General features: G+C 40.1%; 1 protein-coding gene across 1 annotated transcript; it reads left to right on the top strand.

The window, feature by feature from the left end:
• The first annotated feature begins 10,571 nt into the window (after nt 1–10,571).
• On the top strand, nt 10,572–14,614 carry LOC143849541 (COBRA-like protein 7). The gene is made up of 2 exons (XM_077358622.1): nt 10,572–11,419; nt 12,704–14,614. Exons 1-2 carry the CDS (start codon nt 10,885–10,887, stop codon nt 14,125–14,127), a joined length of 1,959 nt encoding a protein of 652 aa, XP_077214737.1. The 5' UTR covers nt 10,572–10,884; the 3' UTR covers nt 14,128–14,614.
• The last annotated feature ends 7,417 nt before the right edge of the window (nt 14,615–22,031 follow it).

Raw genomic sequence — 22,031 nt, 5'->3', positions numbered from 1 at the left:
TAAATTAGAAAATGATAACCTTTTAGGAAATAAAATACTTTAGAGAACAAGAAATCATATTTTTCAAATCTTGAAACTTGTTAAATCTCAAAGCTTGTAATCTTGCAAGCTTTCTAAGAATGTAAGTTTCTCATATCTCAAAATCATGTAAGCTTAGCAAGTTTCCATTCCACCAAAACATCTCCTTATTCACGAAAATTTTCGTATTTTCTACTTGTGAAACTTCCACTTATGAATCTTCCTAAAATATCCATCTTCAAAATTTATTGCTAATTTTTGGATTGCATCATATAGTAAGAAAGAAATCCCAATCATATACCAGTAAGAAAGAAACCTTTACACCTAAAACAATGCTAAGCCTTGCCATATTCCAAAAAGTAAGAACCCTAACATATAGTAAGGGCGAAAGTCACAAATAACCACAACCATCATGATATTATAATTGTACATTTTTCGCAAATGTGAAAGTTAGTCAAATGTGACACAAACAAGTACTGAATTCCATATTTGTGACTATTGTGGACTGGTACATGGCATCTTGTTTGCATACATTTGCTCAATGATTCAAATCTTTTTTCTATTGGCCTATATCTTACAAATGGATTATAGATAGACACCCAAAAATCTCAATTATATCTTCAGGATCTATGCAACAAACATGACATAGCTTAAAAGCAGGAATACATCCAATTATGGAAAATCAACTTATAACTAAATTTACTAGATGGAACTAAAACAATTTTGCTAAGTAGAAGAAATATAAAAATTCCAAGGGTAGACTTGGTGAGATACAAACCCAAGTTTTACATAAATCCATGCATCCAATAATAAAAGACAAATTATTAAGTAAATTTAGTAGCAGAAACTAACAGTTGAAACTTAAAAATGAGCGCCGATTTAATTAAGAAGCAACTCATTGATTGCTTTCAGGAAGAGAAATAGATAGCTAGGTGAACATAAATATGAACATCCATGAATAAAACTATAAAAAAGCATAACCTGTAATAAAGCATAAAACAAAGAAATACTCACTATTAAGCATGAAACAACATGATAATCATCCCTAACCTGTAATGTGTCACCGTTATAGATCCTTTGCCTCACACGCTGAGCTATCAACTTTCCTCTTTTAATCTCTCAATGCCCTTGTGAATTAAAAACCTTCTAAGTGCAAATATCCATTAATATCGAATTAATACCAAGAAGGGCCTTTGGAATACACATTCTTTTTTGGGAGACTTGTTGAAATTTTTACGCCACGTATGATTGGACGCCACCTTGGCAGAAGGGGGGATTGTCCAACTCAGCCTTCAGCCATTACAGAACTATCATCTTTATATAATAAGATGTTGACAGAGCCATTTGTAAGAAAGTAGTTTGCTTGGTGCATACATATTAAACATGTGAAACAACCAATTACTCCAAAAGGTTGGTGTTATTTAATCATTTATACTTCAACATGCATTTTCCCTCTTTGTAAGGCCCATCTTTTTTTCTAGCACACATACCATGTGAAATAACCAATTACTCCAAAAGCTTAAGCTGTTAGAGAGTTGTATAATTATTTATACTTCAACATCTACTCTGGAATTTTATTTTCCTTTTCTAAGGAAAATTTTATTTTTTATAATTTTCTTTATCTGACACCCCCTTAGACAAAGCCAATTGTAAGAGAGTAGTTTGCTTGGTGCAAACCTATTAGACATGTGAAACAACCAATTACTCCAAAAGGTTGGTGTTATTTAATCATGGATCAATTACCAATGGGGGACAAACATTAGGTGAAATTATCAACATGACCCATGCTTTTCAGAAATTATCAACGAGGGACAAAATATGTCTTGTCATTAAAAGTTGGACGAAAATGCCCTTTTCTTAAGCAACACGTTTTGTTTTTTCACTTTTCCCTCTTCTCTCTTCTTTCCCTCTTTTTTTTTTTCACTTTTTCATTTTCAACTTCGTTTTTTTCTACATTACCAGTCATCTTCTTCATCATTTAGCCATCATTGGAAGTGGGAAAACTCAAAATTTTGAAACGTGAGTTCATTCCCATCTATCTTTCAATATCGAGGTTTTGTTTTTCATTTGTTTTAGGGTTTTGCATTTCTCTTTCTCCCTTTCAATGGAGGATGAGGAAGATGAATCGTACGGTAGAAAGAAAAAAATGTGGAAATGAACGAGTGAAAAAAAAACAGGAAGTAAAAACGTGTTCATAAGGGACTTGATAAGCCCATTCGAAATTTGGTAACCCCATTTTGATACTGGATAACCCCAACCCCAGAGACTTGAAAACCCCCTTCCAAAACTCCAGTACCCTTGGGCAATTTTAAGGGACTTGATAAGCCCATTCGTAAATTGGTAACCCCATTTTGATACTAGATAACCCCAATCCCAAATACTTGAAAACCCCATTCCAAAACTCTAGTACCCTCGGCCAATTTTCAGGGACTTGATAAGCCCATTCTGAAATTGGTAACCCCATTTTGATACCTGATAACCCAAATCCTAGAGACTTGAAAACCCCCTTCCAAAACTCCAGTACCCTCGGCCAATTTTCAAGGACTTGATAAGCCCATTCAGAAATTGGTAACCCCATTTTTATGCCAGATAACCCCAATCCCAGAGACTTGAAAACCCCCTTCCAAAACTCTAGTACGCTTGGCCAATTTTTAGGGACTTGATCACCCCATTCGGAAATTGGTGACCTCATTTTTTATACTAGATAACTCCAATCCTAGAAACTTGAAAACCCTCTTCCAAAACTTTAGTACCCTCTGCCAGTTTTCAAGCACTTGATAAGCCCATTCGAAAATTGGTAACCCTACTTTTGAGAGTTACTAACCCCCTTCCAGAGAGTTGATAAACCCCTTCTGCTACAAAACCCCCTGCCTATAGCAACTCTTCTAATGGCATTATAATTCTGTTCATGATAGAAATAACAAAAGAAATGGATATTGTTTTCATTAAATGTGTTTCATGTGTTACATCCCAATTTGTGTGTTACAAAAAAAAAAAATTAAAGTAAATAAAAAAATGTGTAGCCATCCATTCATGTATTATATCAATTTTTTCTTATACAACCACTTGTCTTCCAAAAAAGTGAGTGAAGCCATCCATGCATTATCTCCAGAACTCACCCTAAAAAACAAATCGCTTAAACCCTAACAAGATAAATCAGAAACATATGAATGAAAAATAGTGCAAAACCCTAAAAAAAAAAGAAAAGAAAAACAAAACCTAAATACAAAGAGATAGATGGTAAGAACTCAACATTCAGGTTTTCAAGATTTGCCAGCAACAATGGTGGCTGAACAAGGAGGAAGATGACTAGTAGGGTAAAAAATAAAAAATGTGATAATGGAGAAGTAAAAGAAGAGGGAAGAAGGAGAAAACAAGGTCAAAACGTGTTGTATATGCCAAATGGTATTTTCGTCCAGCTTTTACTGACAAGACCTCTTTTGTCCCCCGTTGATAATTTTTGAAAAGCATGAGTCCTGTTGATAATTTTGCCTAATGTTTGTCCCTCATTGGTAATTGGTCCTTTAATCATTTATACTTCAACATTTTCCCTTCGGGCTCTTTTTTTAGCTCTCATACCATTTGAAACAACCAATTGCTCCAAAAGCTTAAGCTGTTAGAGTTGGAGTTATTTAATTATTTATACTTCAACTTAGACTCTGGAATTTTATTTTCCTTATCTATGGAAAATTTTATTTTTCATAATTTTCTTTTCCTTAATTGACTAATCAGCAAAAATTCCTTATATCTAATACCCCCCTAAGACCACTCATTTGATAAGATATTTTAAGAAGAAATATTCCTTAAATGGTTGATTCAATACATGTCTACTTTTTTTTATTATCTAATACAGTAAGAGAATTATTCAAATGCATGTTCTTGGCCATGTTCTCACCTTGTCGGTGGTTTATTTAACAAAGTCCTTATCAAAATCTTAACATTAAACTAAGCCATTTCTCTTTTAGTTGTTTTGTTTAATTGTGTGAGGCAAAGTTAAGAAAGGATTTACTAGGCAAAACAGTAGACATGTTCTCTCGAAGCTTTCAAATCTATGTTGGTGATCATCATTATCTAACCTTTTGTTTTCTATATTTCCTTAGGAATTTCTAGTTGGTCTTTTGATGAAATGATTAAAAATGTCAAAACCATATTTAATCAAAGGAAAGATCATACTATCAGTTTTAAGGACTCTCAATAGATCATTTTACCTATGGAAAACAAGTGGTGCACTTAGTAATTTTCTTAATTTGTGATTTAAGGCCGCTTGGGTAGGGTTGATGCTCCTCATCCCAAGATTCGAGTTGGGTCGAGTTAGGGTTGAGAGATTTAAAAGCGGATTGTGTTAGTATTAATGCTCCTCAACCCAAGGTTTGAGTTGGGCCGAGTTAGGGTTGAGTAATGCGACCTCAGGTTGGGTTAGGGTTGGCCCAACTCAACCCAACCTGGCCCGAGTTGCACCCCTGAGTAGAGGCCTTATTCTAACACAATGAGGCACGCCTTGCTCCTGGGGGTGCAACTATCAATTTCCTTTGTGATTAGGGTGGCAATGAGGGATGTTTTAGAAGAGCGCAATCACATTCTAATACAATAAGGCACGCCTTGCTATAGATGCCCTATAGACCCCAAATCTAAGGCCGTGTTTGGCCACCATGAAAAAATATTTCATGGAATATTTGAGGGGCCAGTTTTGAGAGATGGGCAAGAGATGGAGAATTTGATAGGATGGGAGTGGGAAGAGCATGAAAAGCTCCCAAAAATCATGAAAACAAAAAACTAGTTCTATGTAGGTATTTTCTTTTCACAAGTTTTTAGGGATTTTTTTTATGAATGATATGTCTACTCAGGCCCACAAAATTCTCTCCCTCTCCTCCTTCTCAACCTTTCTCACACAGTGGAGCTCATGAATATTCCATGGAGTAATTTTTCATGGCAGCCTAACGTGGCCTAAGTTAATCAAATGTATCGCTAAACAATCAACTTCTCGTTGCCAAATGTGAACAAAAAACTATAGAAAGCCAACATTTCACATCTAAAGGCTGAAAAGGGAAGTGATGTATTTGCCTCTTTCTGTAATTGGGACAGGCCCTCTAGTGTATTTATGACTACTTCGTTACACTAAGAGGGCTGGCCCGTGGGGAAAAAAAGAGTGAATGTATCCCTAAAGACAAACCGAAAAAAGGAGTGAATGTATTATTTCCCTAGGAGAAACCAGGACATATATATGCTCGTTCTTTGAAGAGTTTTATCAGGGTTTGGAACTGGATAAGATTTCAGAGGCAACGTTCATATCCCTCATTACCAATATAAAAGGTTCAGAAAAGATATTGGATTTTATGCCTGGTGGGTTGTCTATATAAATTGTTGGCAAAAGTCTTGGCTGATCGGATGAAAAAAGTGTTGCGGAAGGTTATCTCCCTCCTTCAATCAATCAGGATTTGTGTTGGGTCGACAAATTCTTGATAGTTCACTTGTTGCAAATGAGATGATTGATTTTTGTGCTAAGACCGGAAGAAAAGGGGTTCTGTGAAAGCTAGACATGGAAAAAGCATATGATAGAGTGGAATGGGACGGTTTGGAATATTTTGCTGAGCAGAATGGGATTTAGGTAGAGATGGCAGTCCTGGACGATGCATTGTATTTCTTCGGCTTGGTTCTCCACTTCGATTAATGGGTCTCCAAAAGGATTCATTAAGTCCTCTCGAGGTTTGAGGCAAGGAGAACCTTTATCACTGTTTCTGTTCATGGTTGTGGCAGAATCTTTAAGCAGAATGGTAGATCAGGGAAGAAGCTCTGAGATGATTGAAGGCTTCAAGTTAGGGGACCAAAGCTTTGAAGTATCGCACTTGCAATTTGCAGATGACAACTCAAATCTTTAGTCAGGTGGAGGACAACATTATCAAGCTCAAGTGCATTCTGCGATGCTATGAAGTGGTGACTGGTCAGAGATCTCAACTCAACCTAACTCAACTAAGCCTTTGTCCCAAACTAATTGGGTTCGGTGACTGGTCAGAGATCTAACTTCAATAAATCAAAGATATATGGCGTTCACCTAGCAGAAGAAGAAAAAATGAAAAATGGCAGGCCTCTTGGGGTGTTCGATCGAAGAGTTTCCAGCTACTTGCCTTGGGCTTCCTCTTGGCATAGGTTGGCCCAAAAAGAAGATGTGGGATCTGATAGTTGAGCGGGTTGAAAGAAGGCTCTCCACTTCGAAGAGGAATCTAGAATCTCTTGGCGGGAGGGTCAAGTGACAAGAAAAAGATGCATTTGGTAAGATGGAAGGAAGCTTGTAAGTCCATCAAAGAAGGTGGTCTTGGGATCCACTCTTTGAGAGTGGTTAACAAAGCATTGCTTGGAAACTGACTCTGAAGGTTTGGTGAAGAAAGGTCTAGTTTGTGGACGAAGGTAATAGATAGCAAGTATAACTCCTACCCCGGAAATTGGGTTCCTATGAACAAGTATGGCTCCCAAGCTCTAACTATTTGGAGAGATATCTTAAGGCAACAATTTAAGTTTCAAGAAGGTATAAGTTTCGGAGTTTACAATGGAGATAGATTGAAGTTTTAGAAAGATAAATGGTGTTCACAAGAACCTTTAATGAACTTGTTCCCAGATCCTTTCAGAGCAGTCTTGAATACTGAAGCCATAGTGAAAGCCTACTTCAAGAGAGTTGGAGATTAGGTAACATCGAAGGTCGATTTTAGATGGAACTTTTTTGACTGGGAAGTATATAGGGTGGCACCCCTCATCCACCTATTGGAATCTCATTATATCATGAAGTCTGGTCGAGATGAAAGGGTTTGTATCTTGAATGCCTCTGGTTTCTTTTTTGTCAAATAATTTTATCTCCATTTGGCTTCGTCTTCCCCTCCCTCACGGCTTTACAATGTTTGAAACATCCCAGCGACCTGCAGAGTTAGAGCATTTGGATGGTTAGCTTTCCAAAGCAGGCTTTAGATCATAGATCATCGCCTTAGCTCTGATACCACTTATTGGGACTCGGGTAGTACTCACCCTTAAAAGCTAGCCGTTAAGGGGAGGGTTCCCGAATTCTTATAAGCCCATCCACATCCTCTCACTTATCCGATGTGGGATAATTTGCTTTCACGTGGAACCCCCAACATCATCTTCGCCAATGTAACATCCTCATCATCGACCATTGTGTCCTTTGTGTGGGAGCAGGAGAGACAGTGCCCCACGTGCTTATCCATCGCAGGTATGCTCGAGAGATATGGAGTAGGATTTTGACCCTCTTTGGGGTTTCTTGGGTCTTTCCAAAGAACATATCTGATCTTTTGGTTGCTTGGTCTTTTTCACCTTGGCCTAAGAAGTGTAAGACCTTATGGAACTTGACATTGTTAGCTTCCATTTGGGTCCTTTGGAAAGAGAGAAACGCTCATACTTTCAAGAATGTGGTTAAAAGTGTTTCTTTCACCTTCCACAGGATAATCTCTTTAGTGGTATCTTGGGCAAAAGTCCTCCCTGAGTTCTCATTGTATTCGACTACTGGTATAAAACAATGTTGGAAATAGATTTGTAATAGCAGAGAGAGCGTAGTGGTTGTAGCCCCTAAATGGAGTCCTCCTGAGCTTGGGTGGTTAAAATTAAATTTTGATTGATCTAGCTTGGGAAACCCAAGGCCCTCAGGTATTGGAGGTCTTTTAAGAGATGAGAACAATATCACGAAATGGGCATTTTCAGGACTGATTGGATTTAAAGACTCCAATGAAGCTGAAGTGAGGGCGATCCTTCAAGGCCTTATACGAGTGTCTCATAGTGATATGGACAACAACCTCATAGTAGAAGGAGATTCCCTTAATGTTATTCGGTGGTTGGAAGGCCAATCTCCTCACCCGTGGAGATCTTTAGAGATTTCCTAGACCGGGTAGAAGGTCATAGGATTATCCATCTTCATCTATGAATAACAGCTAACGAAGAGGCAGATCTTCTTGCTCGTGCGGGAGTGTCAAGAACTGAACTAGAATTCTTTGATTTTCTTTCTCCGTGAGGAGCTCGGGAATTTGAATTTTAGTCTTTTTACGTTATGTTTTTGTTTTTTTGGCTTCTTGACCGCCTTCGTCATGGTTGCTTTCATAGCAATAAAGATTCACCCGTTCAAAAAAGAAAAAAATCATTTCCCTAAGTGGGATTTGATAGGGACCATGTAGAAGGAATTTCACGGATAGTCTGTTGCATGTGAGAGCTGCCACATAGGCTCACTTTTCAACAGATTTTGTCTTTATTCATGAGGTGGTTGCTCTCTCATGCAACAGCCCATCTGCGATGGTCCCTAGCAAGTCGCTCCCTAACTATATACCTTATTGTATGATATATTAACATAATTTCTCAGTAATAGGAGATCCAAATCAAGGCATTTTAGATGAACGGTTTAGATCAGTCAAAGGTGTAATCCACGATACCGTAGTGGGTGCACCTCATTAGATTACAATGAGTCGTGCTCTATTGAAGCTTTCCAATTGGTGACCAAATCCAATATTCTATTTGGGAAGGTATTTTGGGTCGCGTTCACGTAATCTCCGGCATAACTAGTAAATAGACAAGATAACATGGGTTGTTTGGCACGACTGGACAATAGGAAAGAAAGGGTCTAGAAGGAGAATTCAAGCTATGATCAGGATCGTTCACATCGTGGGCCATACTGATTTAAGTGATTTCACGCCAAACAGATGATTATGTCCCTTCAATCAAAAGCACCTTTCTTTGTGTTTCCTTAAGAAATCTCAGCAGTTGATATATATATATGGGCCTTGATGAGCACCTGGGGTCCGCATTCGAGCTTACGGGTAGGATGATATCCGGGTGGGCCATAAGATAAACAATCTCACCACACCCATGGGCCATATAATCTTAAGCCGTGTTCGTTTGTGATTGTGACAACCAATTGTGAGCCTCCGACTGATTATTGGACTCAAAATTAAACGTAATTTTGAGTCCAATAATCCGTTTGATGGCTCACAATCAGTTGTCACAATCTCAAACGAACAGGGCCTTAGGATAATTTCCTCCGACTGATTATTGGACTCAAAATTAAACGTAATTTTGAGTCCAATAATCCGTTTGATGGCTCACAATCGGTTGTCACAATCTCAAACGAGCAGGGCCTTAGGATAATTTCCTCCGACTGATTATTGGACTCAAAATTAAACGTAAGTTTGAGTCCAATAATCCGTTTGATGGCTCACAATCAGTTGTCACAATCTCAAACGAACAGGGCCTTAGGATATGGATTGTCGGAATCAGAAATCGATTTCACATTTCAATCCTATTCCATTTCCTCTTGAAAGAGTAATCTTTATTACAATTCCAATGTCCGAAAATATTGAACATTAAGAATCGGAGTTTAGTGGGGTTTTTCTTTCTTTTTTACATGGAAGATTCAACACCCAAAAATCGTACCCCTAAACTCTCCCAGCGGCATAAACTTGTACGTAATTACAGTTTAATCCTTAAAAGCATTCGTCCATCACTACAACAAACGATTCAGATGATCTAATCTAGACCGTCCAAGTAGTTCATATCATGGATGGCAATGTTAACAAAGAAGAAAACCCCACTTGAAGATTTGACTGCATCATCACCATACATTTTCTTCAAACATATTGATCAATGGCTAGAGACAATGTGGGCCCACTTTCTAACATGGCACGTCCAACATGTGCCCACTGAATCAGATGATTCCGCAAAGGGGAGTGATATATTCGCCCCATTTTATTCCCTGGCCACCCCATCTATTGTATTTATGATTCCTCGTTTCACACTCGAAAGGCGTGGAACAGGGAAGAAAAGGGGGCGAATATATAAAAAATCTAAGTCATTCGTCAAACAGCCAACCATTATTGCCACGTGTACCAAATTAATTGGGTAAGAGAATACTGCGTAAATATAGGATAACAGAACATTCTAGATTTCAAATTAGTGGCATTCATGTAATTCTCTTCAACAATAGTGTCGTTATCATAATTTCGAATAAGAAAGTCGCCTGTGGGCCACCAACGGAAACTCAAACGCCTCTCTTTCCATTTTGAATTCCCAAATAAAAAAAGGGAGATGATATTTTCACCCCTCTGCAGTACGCATTCGCCCCTTTGTAACGTGAACAGTGGGCAACTTTAACGCTTTTTTGACGTCAAATCACGTTATAAAGGGGCGAATGCGTACTGCAAGGGGGTGAAAATATCATCACCCAAATATAAAAAAGCGACCCACCTCTTTTGCCCGTTGATTCTTCCTACAATTCCGTTAAACTACTATTTGAAAAATGGAAATTATAAATTCTCCCCCTCTTTTAATTTAGACAGCCCCCTCTAGTGTATTTATGCCTTCTCTTTTTACACTAGAGAGGGCTGTCCCATGTAAAACAATTTAGCCAATATATCATTTTCCTTTCCTTTCCCATTTGAAGTATTTATGCCTACTCTTTCATAAAAAAAAGGGTAGTAATAAATTTACCCCATGTATTTACTATGGACACCCCATACTAGTGAATTTATGCCTACTCTTTTACACTACTAGATGGGGCTGTCAAAAGAGAAAAAAGACAGACTAAGAAATGGGTATCAGGGTTTTTCTTTGAATCCATCATAAGACCTATTAAACCCTAGTTTCCTCTTCCAAAATCTCAACCCAAAGACCTTTTCTTCCCCTTGTAGTAAACAACTAAACAAAACCCTCTTACTCTTTCTTTTCTTCACAATCAAAGCCGGCAAAAGAAAAAAAAAAACCAAAGAAATAGCTTGCAATAAGCTGTATAATTAATCTACGCGTTATCTGACTTTCCTCTTTCTTTCTTACCCTAATATTCTCTTCTCTTATCTTTCTTCTCAAAAACCCCCCAAAATCTTCTCTTCTATGCAAAACCCACAAACCATGTCTTACAATCTCCCAATTTTCCTTCTCTTTTCCTTCATTTTCCTCCCCTTTTCCATCTCCCAAGCCCCATCTCCCTCTGCAGATGCTTGTAATGGAGTCTACTTAACCTATCTCTACCAACAAGGCACAAAAATTCACCCATTTCTCTCAAACCCTAATCTCCAACCCTACTCTTTTAAGTCCACAGCCACAATTCTAAACACTGGGGCTCAAGATCTCATGTCATGGAAAATGTTCATTGGGTTCCAACATGATGAAACCCTCGTCTCGGCCGGAGCCGTGCTCTCCGATGGCTCTACATTACCTGCTCAGGTGGGAAATGGGACTTTCTTTTCGGGTTTTCCTAACGCAGATTTGAAAACTGCGATTGAGACTGCTGGAGATTTGACCCAGATTCAGGTTCAGATTGATTTGGTTGGGACCCAATTTGGGGTTGGGCCTCCAAATGTTCCTATGCCTTCGAATATCTCTCTTGCCAATGATGGGTATCTATGCCCTCGCCCCACTATGCAAGGTATTCTTTTATCTTTTGTTATAGAATCCTCTAATGGATCTTGTTGAATTCCTTTCTTTGGGTTGTTTTTTGAAGGTTTAGAAGTGAAAAAATAGCTATTTCTAAAGATTTTCTATGTGGGTATGCATTTTTTTTTTTTTGAATGATAAAGAATTTCATTAGATAAAAAGAGAAGAGACAAATCAAGAAACAAAAATACAAGAAAGAAAAGATACATCAAAAGGGCCTCAAGGAGGAAGAAAATCAAGAAGCTCTAGAGATTCACACTTGGACCCCCAACCAAGGTTTTAAATTTCGATTTTGGGGTAATTTCGGACCCCACCAAAACCGAAATTTCGGCCGAAATTTGTCACTCGGGCACGAAATTTCGAATTTTTGGGCCGAAATTTGGTAATGGATTAAAAAATTAATATTTTCTTTCTAATTTGGTCGAAATTTCAGAAATTTCGCCGAGACCGAAATTTGGTACATTTCGCCGATTTCGGTTTCAGACCATTCCGGTTTGTGGACGAAATTTAAAACCTTGCTCCCAACTAGGGGTGCAATTTGGGTCGGTTCGGGTTTAGTTTTTGGTAAAACATGAATTGGAATCGACCCAAACCTGACCCCAAATTTTATGGTAAAAGCTCGACCTGGATTCCCAAAAATCGACCTGAGTTGCACCCCTACCTCTAATCTAGCTAACCTGTCAGCCTCCAAATTAGATGACCTTCTAACATGAATAAAAGAGATGGAAGAAGCCTCCACTCATTCAGTAATTTCATCAAAGCACTGCACGAACCGCCATGGAGGAGTTAGGCTCCCCTTGAGCCACTTGATCACATTTAACAGGTCCCCTTCCCCTATCATTCTATCCAAATTATGTGCTTCTAGAAGCCTAATGCCTTGTAACACGGCTCTTACCTCGGACTCGTTAGAGTTAGATATACAATGGGACTCGAAAAAGCCTAGGATGTCGCACTCTGGCATCTCTTAATAGACCCCCTATCCCAGCAGGACCCGGATTACCTAGAATGGAGCCATTAAAGTTCACTTTTTGCTTCCCAGGATTAGTAGGATCCCACCTTCAAGAAATGATCTGACTGCTCATCATTATAGCAAACCTCACGCCATCCCTGCCATAAATCATAAGCATTTTTTTAGGCATTCCTTCTCTTGTTATAAATTTCTTTGATGGGTTTTCATCAATTCCTTTTTCTGGGTTTATTTCAAATGCTAGAATTGAGAAAATTGAGAAAAGAGCTTACCCTAAGGATTTCTGTCTTTGTGTTTTTTTCTGTGTAGGAACGAATTTGATGTATGTGTGTTGTACAATAGACCCTGCATTCAAAGCGAATGTAACTGAATCAGAACAGTTTCTACCACGTCAGAGCGGCGATCTAACCATAGCTTATGATGTACTTCAAACATTCGACTCCAATTACTTGGCCCAGGTCACAATTTCAAATCACAACCCGCTAGGCCGACTCGATTATTGGAAGCTTAATTGGGAATGGATGAGAGGGGAATTCATCAACAGCATGAAGGGTGCTTATACTAATCTTACTGATCCAACAGACTGCCTATACGGCGAGCAAGGTACCTTTTACCAGACCTTGGATTTCACCACGATCATGAATTGTGAGAGAACACCCACCATCTTGGACCTTCCCCTCAACAAGGCCAATGACTCAAACGTCGGATTGATACCGTTCTGTTGTAGGAACGGAACGATTTTGCCTCCAACTATGGATCCAAGTAAGTCCACGTCCGTGTTTCAGCTCCAAGTCTATAAAATGCCACCAGACCTCAACAGAACAGAGCTCTTTGCACCTCAGAACTGGAAGATCAGTGGTCAGCTCAACCCAGATTACCAATGTGGGCCTCCTGTGCGTGTTAGCTCAACTGAGTTCCCTGACCCAAGTGGATTACAATCAGAAAAATCTGCGATCGCGAGTTGGCAAGTAGTATGTAACATCACACAGCCAAAGGGCTCACACTCACGCTGTTGCGTTTCGTTCTCGGCATTTTACAATGAGTCTGTCATCCCTTGCCGGACGTGCGCTTGTGGTTGCCCTTCCAATACAGGCCCCGCTTGCAGTACCACGTCCCCGGCTCTCCTTCTCCCTTCTGAGACTCTTCTTGTACCTTTTGCCAATAGAACATCGAAAGCTCTCGCTTGGGCCGATCTCAAACACTTCAAGACACCAAACCCATTGCCCTGTGGTGACAACTGTGGTGTTAGCATCAATTGGCATGTATATACAGACTACAGCCAGGGTTGGAGTGCGAGAATTACTCTATTCAATTGGGAAGATACTAGTTTCGCTGATTGGTTTACTGCAGTGGAGTTGGACAAGGCATTCGCAGGATATGAAGCAATGTATTCATTCAATGGAACTACTTTTCCTGATGTGAACAACACCATTTTCATGCAAGGGAACCCCGGATTGAACTATCTTGTCGCAGAGACAGACGGCAGCAACCCGTCAAAGGATCCTCGAGTGCCCGGAAAACAACAAACAATGATATCATTTACAAAGAAGGCGACACCTGGAATCAATGTGGTTGGAGGGGATGGGTTTCCTAGTAAGGTGTTCTTTAATGGCGAGGAGTGTTCACTTCCTTTGGAACTTCCTACAGGACGTGGGTATAGGACTGGTGCCACTATGAGCTTCACATTGGTCATTCTTATGACTCTTTTAGTTCTATTCTTGATGGAGCAATAGCTCTGGTGATGGCAATGGATGCTTCTTGTCACTGTTGATTCTTTAATTCTTTCGAAGTCTGTTCGAAAAGATCGTGTAAAAGTGTGTTTTGGAATTTTTGTTTTCAAAACCGGTAGCGCCCACTGGATCAAACAGAAAGCTATCTGCTGAGGAGAAATGGATTGTGGTGTGGGTTATTCTGTATACAAGATGGGCAACAGAGTTTGCTGATTCAGAGGAACAAAAGCTGAGAGTTTTGAAACTCACTTGGGGTATGTAATGATAGTTCAAATGTTTGTTTTGCTCCTACCTCAATGTTATAGGAAGTATGTACTGTTAAATAGAACTTGATTAGTGTCAAATAATACTGTATCAACAGCATTTATCATTAGAATGTGGTATCCGCTTTTGGTCTAAGTTCCTTGTTCTTTCCTACTTGGCAAGGAGTAATGTGATTTGGAATAACTAAAACAAACACAAGGATCAGAAATCTTTACAGACCAATTCAGTTGGTTCCAGTTAAGCCTATGAATTTCATTTCTCTGATCCTCTACAACAATGGCACAATTTCTTTCCTGCCAGAGGAAAGGACTCCATGGAGGCCTTGTTAGGTGGTGAAGTCATGTTGTTTGGTTGCACAATATCCTGGGTTTTCTGTGGTTTTTGCATGTCACATCAGCAAAATACTGTGTTTGCATGTAGAATTTTGAAGTACCAGGAGGCTACTTTGCCTTTTTTCTCCCTCTCCTTTCTCTCTGTATTGGTAATGACACCACTTACCATTACTATACAGGGTTAACAACCAAAAACACTACTCAACCTTAGTCTATGAGATAACTATGAGGAGACTACTTGGCTTGTCTCCTCCTTGTTGTTTACTTTAAGTTTTAACTCACCACTACTTAGGTAACTACTTGCAATCAAACTGACCCAAGCTTCTTGTTTGTTTACTTGCTCGCGTTTTGTTGGAACCTAATAGATCTCTATTATGTTGAAAATTCTGTAGTCTGTTTTTACATTGATGGATTTGATTAAATTTTTGAGAAGCAATGAAGTGATTCAGATGGGAGGGGAAACTTGTGTTAACTCAGGAAAGTCAGCTACTGACAGTTTTTATACGGTGGTTTCTCTTTTTAAAGAGCCCAATGACATTTTAACAACCAAACACTACTCACCCTTAAAGAGCCCAAAACTAAGTTGTAGCTTCTTCCATTGAAGAAGATAATTTCAGGCCCCGTGGACATAGGTTATAAACCGAACCATGTATGGGCGTGTTTGGCAAGGCTTCTGATTTAAAAAAAAAGCCTAATCCAACAATCCCTACTCCTTAGAGAATAAAAAAGCTCACCTTCTTACACATACAGACTAACGTTTGCTTTAGCTAATGCGTCCCCATATCTACCTTTGGAGAGATTTGTCTTTTAGGTTGCTCCCTCCCTAGGGTGAAGGAAACCCTAGGGCCCTAGGGAGGGAGGCCTATCTCTCTCTCTCTCTCTCTCTCTCTCTCTCTCTCTCTCTCTCTCTCTCTCTCTAACGGGTTGGAAGGCGACAGGAAGGAGACGATGGCCGCCAAGAGGCCGGATCTCTCTTGCCTTTCTCACAAGCCTAGGTTGGAAATAGAAACTGCCCAACGGGAGGCCGCCGAGAGGCCGGATCCGGCCGTTGGGAGGACAGATCTGGCCGTCGAGAGACCAGATCTGGCCGGAAGATTTCAACTCTTCTCTTGTCCTTCTATGTGGATGGAGAGAGAGGTTTGAGCTCAGGCTGTCGAGGGGCCGTCGGGATGCCAGATTTGACCGTCGAGAGGCCGGATTTGGCCGGGGAGGTCGCTAGGAGGCCAGATCTGTCCAGGGAGGCCGAGGGAATCCGGGAAGCCGTCAGGAGGCTGGAGGCAGCCACGGATCGGCTATCGTGCATGGTTAGGTGTGCACAATAGCCTTAGGTCTTCGAGCGGGACTTTTGAAAATTGAAATCGCCTGGAGAAATCGGTGTGGCATGGCGGACACGTATCATGGTTGGGTGGGGTCCACAAATATGGCACTTTTTGGTTGGATTCAATACAACTTAGGCTATTGGGTAATGCAATGGGGAATGGGGATGGATGGCATATAACAGATATGTAAGCCAATCCTACTGTATGTAGTGGTGCTATGGTTGTAGCCGGTTAGAGGATGACTTGTCCCTTATTTGGCACTTTTTGGAATAATAAATATCAATTTAAAAAAAAAAAAAAAACTAAAACTCAGAACTCAGAGCATTTGCTCCGACTCAAAACATCCTATAGCAAGATCAACTCATAAATAGACCATTTCTATGATCACTCAGCCTCACCCTGGCATTACTCTATGAGGTTGACGACCAAACACTACTCACCCCTATTCTATGAGGTAGGAATTGTTTCGGAAGAAAAGGAACCAAAAAAAAGGAAATCATCTCTTACGTGTACGCTGTTATTGGGTTGCTATGGTTTCCGCCTAGATAAAATCTGATAGAATTCTCTCTTTTCTCGTCACTTTCTTTTCTTCTCTTCTTACCTCTTTTTCCTTTTTTATGTAAACATATGTGCTGAAAAGAAATCCTCTTCTCAAGTAGCGTTTTGAGTGGGGCCTGTCTAGGTATGGGAATAGGTGCGACTCGGCCTGGTATGGGGTAGGTTTAAAGGTCCAAGCCTAATGTGTTACATCAGCTCTATAGCTTTTGACGTATTAGTTAGCTACCTAATATTTGGTAGTAGAGAAGCCACAATGTCATGTTCGAGTCACACGGAAAGGGTGACCTGTGGAGAGGACAACCTGGTAAAAAGCTACAACAATGAAGTTGCCACATAGTGGACCACTGTGGAATGGGTGACATACAAGCAGAAGAGTGTTGGGAAAGTTGCCTTATTTCCAAAAAAAAAAAAACTTCCATGGGAAGCAAAAAGGCCAAATTGGAAAGATGGTTTTTTTAGGTTTTTCCAAAACCTAAATATTTATGTGGTTTTTCGGGGACAACTTGTCCCCTCTGTACTTCTTTCTTTATGGAATAAAATTTGTTATCTTTCAAAAAAAAAAAACCTAAATATTTATGTCTACTTTGCACGGCTGCAAAGTGTGTGAGGCAGAGAGAGAGAGAGAGAGAGAGAGAGAGAGAGAGAGAGAGAGAGAGAGAGAGAGGAGAGAGAGAGGGTTTTCTCTTGGCGTTTTCTCAAGTATTCTCTTGTGGGTTTTTTCCCGGGTTGCTCTCGGTATACGGTCTTGGTTTGAGGAAAAGCATGGAAAGGGTTGCGGGTTTGTGGGTTTGGGTTAAATCCATTGTAATCCTTGTATATTGTTTTCTCATAGTGGAAGATCGTGTTTCTCGCCCGTGGAGTAGGCTTGGTCGAACCATATAAAATCTTGGTGTTCATCTTGTGGCTTGGTTTATTTTACTTTTCATTTAATTTGTGCACGATCGGATCGGATTGCCCGATGGATTTTCTCAACAAGTGGTCTCAGAGCTCAGGTGGAGCGATTGTAGAGGCCGGGTGGATTGATCGTGGGTGTTGTGGTTGGATCGCGGTTAGAGCAATTTTTGGGGTAGAAGGATTGTCAAAGAAAGATTCTTGTTCGAGGTAGAGCGCTACACCGAGAAGTAGGGGTGGACATGGTTCCGGTTCGAACCGAGGAACCGAACCGAACCGGCACATATGGTTCGGTTCGGTTCGGTTCCATAGTTATATGGTTCGGTTCCGGTTCTAATAACCTGGAACCGATGGAAATTCGGTTCGGTTCTGGGTTTGGATCCCGGAACCGAGAACCGAACCAAGAACCGACCCACCTTAAAACCCTTAGTCAGACTGGAAAACAAGTTTTTTAATCTCAGCACTTGCCCAAATATTTTTAATCTCACCAGACAAGCCTTAATATTTTAATGGCAGGAAAGAAGATGTGGGAATCCTTTTTGTTTTTAATATTAACTTGAAAGTTTTTGTAAGTGTAAGAAGAAAGTGAAAGGCTTTTAAAAATAGTAAAATATTATGAGAGTAGTTTGTATAACGCCCCCACAAAGTCATATTCATCATTTCATTAGAGACTTTTGTGCTCTGCTTTTCCCATAATGATGATGACAAGCTGGAAACAAAAAATTATTCTATCTCAAGAAAAGAAAACCAAACATTCAAACAACTATTGTGAAGAAATTCCGTTGATTTGATGAAGATCGGGTAAACCCAGAACCGAACCGAACCGAACCGATTATATATGGTTCTGGTTCGGTTCGGTTCCAAACTTATATGGTTCTGGTTCGGTTCCAATTTCAGGGAACCGATTATATATGGTTCGGTTCTGGGTATACCCCAAAACCGAACCGAACCGAACCATGTCCACCCCTACCGAGAAGTGCAAAGTAATCTGAGATGGCGGAAAAATCAAGTTCTACTCAGTTCAACATCGACAGATTTGACGGAAATGGCAGTTTCACCTCATGACAGATGAGGGTGAAAGACATCCTAGTTCAACAGGGCTTGGGTAAGGCGTTGAAGGGAAATGATGGGAAGCCGGATAAGATGACGGGTGCCGAGTGGGAAGACATTGAGTCGAAGGCGGTCAGTACTATTCGACTGTGTCTGGCAGATAGTGTTATGTTTAATGTTATGGAAGAAGAAGATGCACCTAAATTATGGGAGAAGTTGGAAAAGCTTTATATGTCAAAAAGCTTGGTCAACCGGTTGTATCTAAAGCGGCAATTGTATGGACTGAAGATGCAGGAAGGCGGAGATCTTTTGGAACACATTACGGTGTTCAACGGGCTTGTGGATCAACTCCACAAGGTTGACGAAAAGTTGAAGGAAGAAGACAAGGCCCTATTGCTTCTTACTTCACTTCCTGATTCATATGACAACTTGGTGACGACTTTGTTGTATGGTAAGGATACAATCAAGTTAGAGGAAGTCACGGCGTCGCTCTTATCGAATGAGATGCGAAAGAAACCTATTCTTAGTACAAATGAAGAGCAGGGGTTGTTCATGGTGTAAATCAAAGAGGAAGGTCGTCTGACAGGGGATCTGGTAAAGGCAGGTCAAGATCCAGGGTCGGCGGAAAGGGTGTGCAATGTTACCATTGCAAGGAATATGGCCACATCAAGCAGGATTGTCCAAAGCGAGCTGACCAGGTGGACAATGGTGTTATGAATGTTGTGGTGGGAGGTGAGCAGAGCAAAGAGTTTGGAGACGTTCTCACAGTCTACACAGGTAATCACACTTCTCCTCATGATGAGTGGATTTTAGATTCAGGGTGCTCTGTTCATGTATGCTCTAGGAGGGAATATTTTGATACATTCCAGGAGACAAGGGCGGGTGTAGTGTCTTTGGGTGACGGGTCTACTTGTGATGTTCACGAGAGTTGGAACGGTGAAGATCAAGATGTTTGATGGAGTATTTCGTACTTTGGGTGGTGTGGCATATGTCCTAAAGATACGGAAGAATCTAGTGTCACTTGACCGGTTGGACTCCAGGGGTTGCAGGTTTTCAGCTGCAGGTGGAGCCATGAAAATCACACACTATTGTATGGTTCTGATGAAAGGAGAGGAGTGTAGCGGATTGTATCGTCTGGTAGGGGACACGGTAACTAGTGTTCATAAGATCTCGATGGTTAGTTGGAAACGGAGTGGTAACGCGTGCACGCGTAGGGTCTCTTTCGCAGTTGGTGCAGAGACAGGTTTCCAGGTTGCAGACAATGGTGAGAAGATGACAGTACCTGCGTTGGGAAGGATGGATCGAGATCCCTCTCCATGGTTGACTGGGTGAGTCAACGGGTTGGCAGCTACACATGTGCATTGGCCATGTTGATCGAATAAGGAGAAGTCAGAACCAAGGTGATTCGAGGGTGTGTAGCAGGTACTTTAGAAGGCCAATGGTGGTTTGTGGCAATTGCAGACCGATGGAGACATCAACGAAAAATCTTCCGGTGGCTTGGAAATAAGCCAAGGTGGAGATTGTTGGGAAAGTTGCCTTATTTCCTAAAAAAAAAAAACTTCCATGGGAAGTGAAAAGGCAAAAATGGAAAGATTGTTTTTTAGGTTTTCCCAAAACCTAAATATTTATGTCTACTTTGCACGGCTGCAAAGTGTGTGAGGCATAGAGAGAGAGAGAGAGAGAGGTGAAAGAAGAGGGTTTTCTTCTTGGGTTTTCTCTTGGCGTTTTCTCGGGTATTCTCTTGTGGGTTTTTTCTCGGGTTGCTCTGGTATACGGTCTTGGTTTGAGGAAAAGCAAGGAAAGGGTTGCGGGTTTGTGGGTTTGGGTTAAATCCATTGTAATCCTTGTATACTGTTTTCTCATAGTGGAAGATCGTGTTTCTTGCCCTTGGAGTAGGCTTGGCCGAACCATGTAAAATCTTGGTGTTCATCTTGTGGCTTGGTTTATTTTACTTTTCGTTTAATTTGTGCATGATCGGATCGGATTGCCCGGCGGATTTTCTCAACAGTTAGCTACCTAATATTTGGTAGTAGAGAAGCCACCATGTCATGTACGAGTCATACGTAAGGGGTGACGAGTGGAAAGGACAACCTGGTAAAAAGCTACAACAATGAAGAGGCTATTAGCAAGCAGAAGAGTGGTGGAATGTTAGGGTCATTAGTGGGGCCTGTTTAGGTATGGGACTAGTGGGACCTAGCCTAGTATGGGATAGGTTTAATGGGTCTAGCCTAAGGCAGTCCATCAGCTCTGAAGCTTTTAACGTATTGGTTAGGTACCTTAATACGTTAGGTACCTAACAGGCTGTTAGCAAGATATAAAGCGTGTTCCATCAACTGTGGAGCTTTTGGCGTATTGTCAAATAGCAAGATATCAAGGGGAAAAAAACTATAGTTTTGTGGTAAAAGATTAAAGGAAAAAAAAAGAAGGATGGGATACTATTCCTAGAAACGAAACAAATTGAAACCAATGTATATTGGCTGTCATGTATTATCATCAGAATTCCAATTATTAATAGATCCTTTGAATTTTCTGGTGAAAGATTGTAAGGGACTACTATACAAGTAGAAAAAAGAAAATGACAGTGAAGCAAAACAAATTGTCTTTGATTATAACCAAGTTTCAAATTTCAGTTTCGGGGGTGATTTCGGTCCTCACCGAACCTGAAACTTTAGCCAAAATCATGAAATTTCGGCCGAAATTCTGTAAAGGCGCTCGAAATGTCGTTTTTTTTTGGGCTGAAATTTTGTAAAGGAATAAAAAATTAATATTTTATAAAACATTTCTGAAATTTCGACCGAAATTTAAAATCTTTATTTTAACCAGATTAAAAGGAAAGAGCTATCTTCTTACAGAGAAAAAACCAAATTAACCCGAGGATAAAGACAGTCGGGATAGTAAATAGCAACCAAACAAAGGAGGATATGTCCAAATATTTTATTTCTCTCAACAAAATGTAAAGGGAAAAGAAAGTGAAAGGAAAGAGGAGCGAAGGGTTCTCTTATTTTGCTTTCGTGAGAGTTGAACTGAAAACTTTTAAATCTGAAGAGGAACATGATGAATAATTTTACGAGGCAAGATTTTAGCATACCTTGCTACTTAGTTTAATTACACAAAACATTAAAACCAGCTAACCAAAGCCATTTATCCATTTAGAAAGGGCTTGAATGTCATAACCATTCTATGTAGTTTTGTGTTGGGTCTTCTTTGGATGCACCCAAAATTGGTCCTCAATTGCAAATAAGATTATCTTAGGGTACCATTAACTTCATCATTTCTTAAGCTAATATCAAGAACATTCGTTTCAATCCAACGAATTAGATTGACACTAAGAGTAGTGCATGCCTGTTTAGTCTGTTTCAGTGTGCAATCCAAATGCATTTGCAGGACTATGGGTGCAGTTCAGGTGTAAAACTGCAATCCAATGAACATAAATTACACCAAAACCCATCAAAAAAATAAATTGCACCAAAAGTCGATGAAGGGCGAGCATTTA

Source organism: Tasmannia lanceolata, unplaced genomic scaffold, assembly GCF_043159265.1.
Source record: "Tasmannia lanceolata isolate RefF3 unplaced genomic scaffold, GAP_Taslan_0.1 ptg000002l, whole genome shotgun sequence".
NCBI lineage: Eukaryota > Viridiplantae > Streptophyta > Magnoliopsida > Canellales > Winteraceae > Tasmannia > Tasmannia lanceolata.
Note: the sequence above shows the minus strand (reverse complement) of the source record. Positions and strands in the feature narration are given on the sequence as shown.